Source organism: Sus scrofa, chromosome 12 (genome assembly GCF_000003025.6).
Source record: "Sus scrofa isolate TJ Tabasco breed Duroc chromosome 12, Sscrofa11.1, whole genome shotgun sequence".
NCBI classification, from domain to species: Eukaryota; Metazoa; Chordata; class Mammalia; order Artiodactyla; family Suidae; genus Sus; species Sus scrofa.
The window spans coordinates 21,196,114-21,199,775 of NC_010454.4; the positions used below are offsets into that span (position 1 = coordinate 21,196,114).

The 3,662-nt window shown below is 56.2% G+C and overlaps 1 protein-coding gene across 1 annotated transcript; it reads left to right on the forward strand.

Moving 5' to 3' along the window:
* Nucleotides 1-3,662, forward strand: LOC102162785 (keratin, type I cuticular Ha8). Its single transcript, XM_021066308.1, is given in 7 exon segments — nt 1-487; nt 490-536; nt 685-767; nt 1,766-1,922; nt 2,281-2,442; nt 2,538-2,636; nt 3,390-3,662. Coding segments are annotated over 7 exon segments (1,263 nt in total). The 5' UTR covers nt 1-45.

The following is a 3,662-nucleotide window of genomic DNA, read 5'->3' on the forward strand; positions in this document are numbered from 1 at the left end:
GGTTTTCCCAGCGGCTCTGAACCTCCGGAGCATCCTCAGCCCAACATGACTTCCTCTCGCATCAGCTCGTCCCACGCCCTGGGCTGCACCAATACCCTCGGCACAAGAAATGTCTGCGTCTCCTCTGCTGACCTTGGTGGCCAGCCTGCGGCAGAGGTCAATGCCGACCCCCTGTGCCTCTTAGACACCCTGGCCCATGCCAACCGACCCCGAGTGTGTTCCGCCCCCCTGGAGCGACCCAGCCTCTGTATGCCCCAGAGCTGCAACACCGCCTGCCCCTTGCCAGGGACCTGCGACATTCCTGGCACCATTGGGGTCCGTGGGGCCTATGGTGAGGGCTTCCTGAACAGCCACGAGAAGCTGACCATGCAGTTCCTGAATGACCGGCTGGCCAGCTACCTGGAGAAGGTGCGGCAGCTGGAGGGGGACGACACGGACCTGGAGAAGCAGATCCTGGAGAGGAGCAAACGCCACGAGTCCACCATGTGTGGGACTACCAGGGCCACGTCTGCACCATCAAGGAGCTGCAGCAGAAGGTGAGGTGGGGTGCGGCGTGGTTGGGGTACAGGGTCTGAGGGAGGGGGAAGGACTGAGGGCTCAAGAGCTATGGGTTCTTGGACTCTCCTGAGTGTGAGTGTGGCCAGCACACAGAGAGTGGGCGCTGGTCTTCCTGGCTTTCCTCAGATCCTGTGCATCAAGGCTGAGAACGCCGGGCTGGTCATCCAAGTTGACAATGCCGAGCTGGCCGTCGATGACTTTGGGACCAAGTAAGTGAGGGTGAAATAGGGCTTAGAGCAAGTCCATCCTTCCCCCTCCGTCCCAGGGTCCAAGTACTTTTTTTTTTTTTTTTTTTTTTTTTGTCTTTTTTCTATTTCTTTGGGCCGCTCCCGAGGCATATGGAGGGTCCCAGGCTAGGGGTCGAATCGGAGCTGTAGCCGCCAGCCTACGTGCCAGAGCCACAGCAACGGGGGATCGGAGCCGCGTCTGCGACCTACACCACAGCTCACGGCAACGCCGGATCGTTAACCCACTGAGCAAGGGCAGGGACCGAACCCGCAACCTCATGGTTCCTAGTCGGATTCGCTAACCACTGCGCCATGACGGGAACTCCCCAAGTACTTTTTGAACCAGTGAATTATTATCCTTTTTCTCCCTTCTTAAATTCCCCCAATTAAAAAATTTTGTTCCAAGCCAAACACACAGAAGGTAGATGAGAAAAAACACTGTCAAGCAAGTGCCTGGTGTTAGTCCTCCCTGATTTATGGTCCATAAAAGTGTTGTAATAAGGTGGTCTGAGTTTATTAACTGGGAGCAAAGTGAGGTGATTTCAAGAAAAACAGAGCTATTGACAGCCACTGAATTTCATATGTAAGTCAGGGGATCCTCTTACAGATAGGTCAGGTACCGAGTCTTTCCACTTAACAAAGGGGAGAGGTGGAAAAAAAATCCAACCCAAGGAATAAAGGAGCAAATCAATGACCAGGCAGCTGGTTATTGTGTATCATGCTCAGGCACGAGCCCTGTATCAAATTCTAAGATATGTGATCTTAGGCAGGTCCATTCATTGTTCTCAACCAAAGTTGCCTCAATTCACAATGAAATGTGCTCTGAGCCGTTTGAGAGTGGGCTCTGCGGCTAATTCATCTCCGAGGCCAGCGCTGGGCCCAGTGAGCCAATGAGGGTCCCAGCTGGTGCAGGAGGTGGGGGTGGGGCAGCCCAGAGGCTTCCTTGGCGTCCTGCTGACTGGCACCTCCCGTGATGGAAGGCACGAGGCCGAGCGCTCCCTGCGCCAGGTGGTGGAGGTGGACCTGTGAGGGCTGCACAAGCTGCTGGATGACCTGAGCCTGGCCAAGGCTGACCTGGAAGCCCAGCAGGAGCCCCTGAAGGAGAAGCAGCTCTGCCTCAAGAGCAACCGTGAGCAGGTCTGGTCCTGCAGCTGCAGACTCTGGTGGGGGGAGGGTGGGGAGGGGGCAAAGGGAGCCCTTCCACCCACTGGGCTCTGGGATTAGAACCTGGGCTCAGCTGGTGCCAGGGGGAGAGGGTTGGTCTGGGTCTGAGGGTCAGGCTGTGCCAACAGGAGCAGCTTCTCTGCTGTGAAGCTCTGCCTGGTGAGTTAGGAAGGTCTCCCGACGAGCCTTCCCACTGGACCCTGGGCAAGTGCTTTTGCATCCGGGTGGGTTGGGGTCACCCCACCGGCTGCTCGTGGGGGAGGCTCTGGTGGCTGTGGGGTCTGGAAAAGCCCTTCTCTCTCTCTGGGTGTTGGTGCGGGTGTGCCCACAGGAAGTGAACACCCTGAGACGCCAGCTGGGGGACAAGCTCCGCATTGAGCTGTACGCGGTGCCCACCGTGGACCTGGGCACGGTGCTGGAGGAGACACGGTGCCTGTATGAGGCTATGGTGGAGACCCACCGCCGTGATGGGGAGCAGTGGTTCCAAGCCCAGGTGAGGACGCAGCTGCGGAGCGGGGAGAGACCAGGCTTCTGTTCAGGGTCAGTGAGCTGACCTGTGTGCTCTCTGACCCACTCACTGTGCTTCAGTCGGAAGGCATCAGCCTGCAGTCCACGTCCTGCTCGGAGGAGCTGCAGTGCTGCAGGGTGAACGCCCTGGAGGCAGAGCGCCAAGTGCAGCACGACCTGGTAGGACCCTCTCCTCCCTCATAGCGACTAGTTTGGAGTCCCCACTACCCCGTGGGAGTTCCTCCCTCCGCATTGCATATCGGTTTCTTTATATTTATTGTCAAGGTCATGTCTGACCCAGAAACACACCTTGAAAAGTCAGTCTTTTTACTTTTGTAAAAGATAGTGATGCATAGGCATTCATTACCCAAAATCTGAGCACTAACTTTTTGTCTTTTTTTTTTGTTGTTGTTGTTGTTGTTGTTGCTATTTCTTGGGCCGCTCCCGCGGCATATGGAGGTTCCCAGGCTAGGGGTCGAATCGGAGCTGTAGCCACTGGCCTACGCCAGAGCCACAGCAACGCAGGATCCAAGCCGCGTCTGCAACCTACACCACAGCTCACGGCAACGCCGGATCGTTAACCCACTGAGCAAGGGCAGGGACCGAACCCGCAACCTCATGGTTCCTAGTCGGATTCGTTAACCACTGCGCCATGACGGGAACTCCCTGAGCCCTAACTTTTTGGGGTCAGTTAATGGAGATGTAGGGATGACTCATATGCAGACAGTTAAGCTTTGGAAGCAGAACTCTTTGGGGAAAAGTCTTGTTCATTGTTGATTTGATTTATTCAGAGCTCTGGGGTGTGAGTTCCTGAAAATTTTCTGGGTTTCCATGCCGTGGCAGCTCCGGCCATCGTTATCACGGGTGAGGTTTAGTGCATTTAGCAGTTTCCGCGAGGCCTTGGGTCTCTCACCCCATTAAGCCGCATGACAGAAGGACCGTCGGCAGAACTCGCGGTGTGACGCCGAGGCCCGCTTTGGCACCGAGCTGGCCCAGACGCAGACCCGCATCAGCAACGTGGAGGAGCAGCTGTCTGAGATCCCGGCGGACCTGGAGCAGCAGAACCAGTAGTACCAGGTGCTGCTGGATGTCCAGGCCTGGCTGGAGGGCGAGATTGCCACATACTGGAACCTTCGAGGTCTGCAAGTATGTAGCCTGATATTGTTTAGCTCAATGTCACATGTCAAAGCAGAAACCTTTTATTAG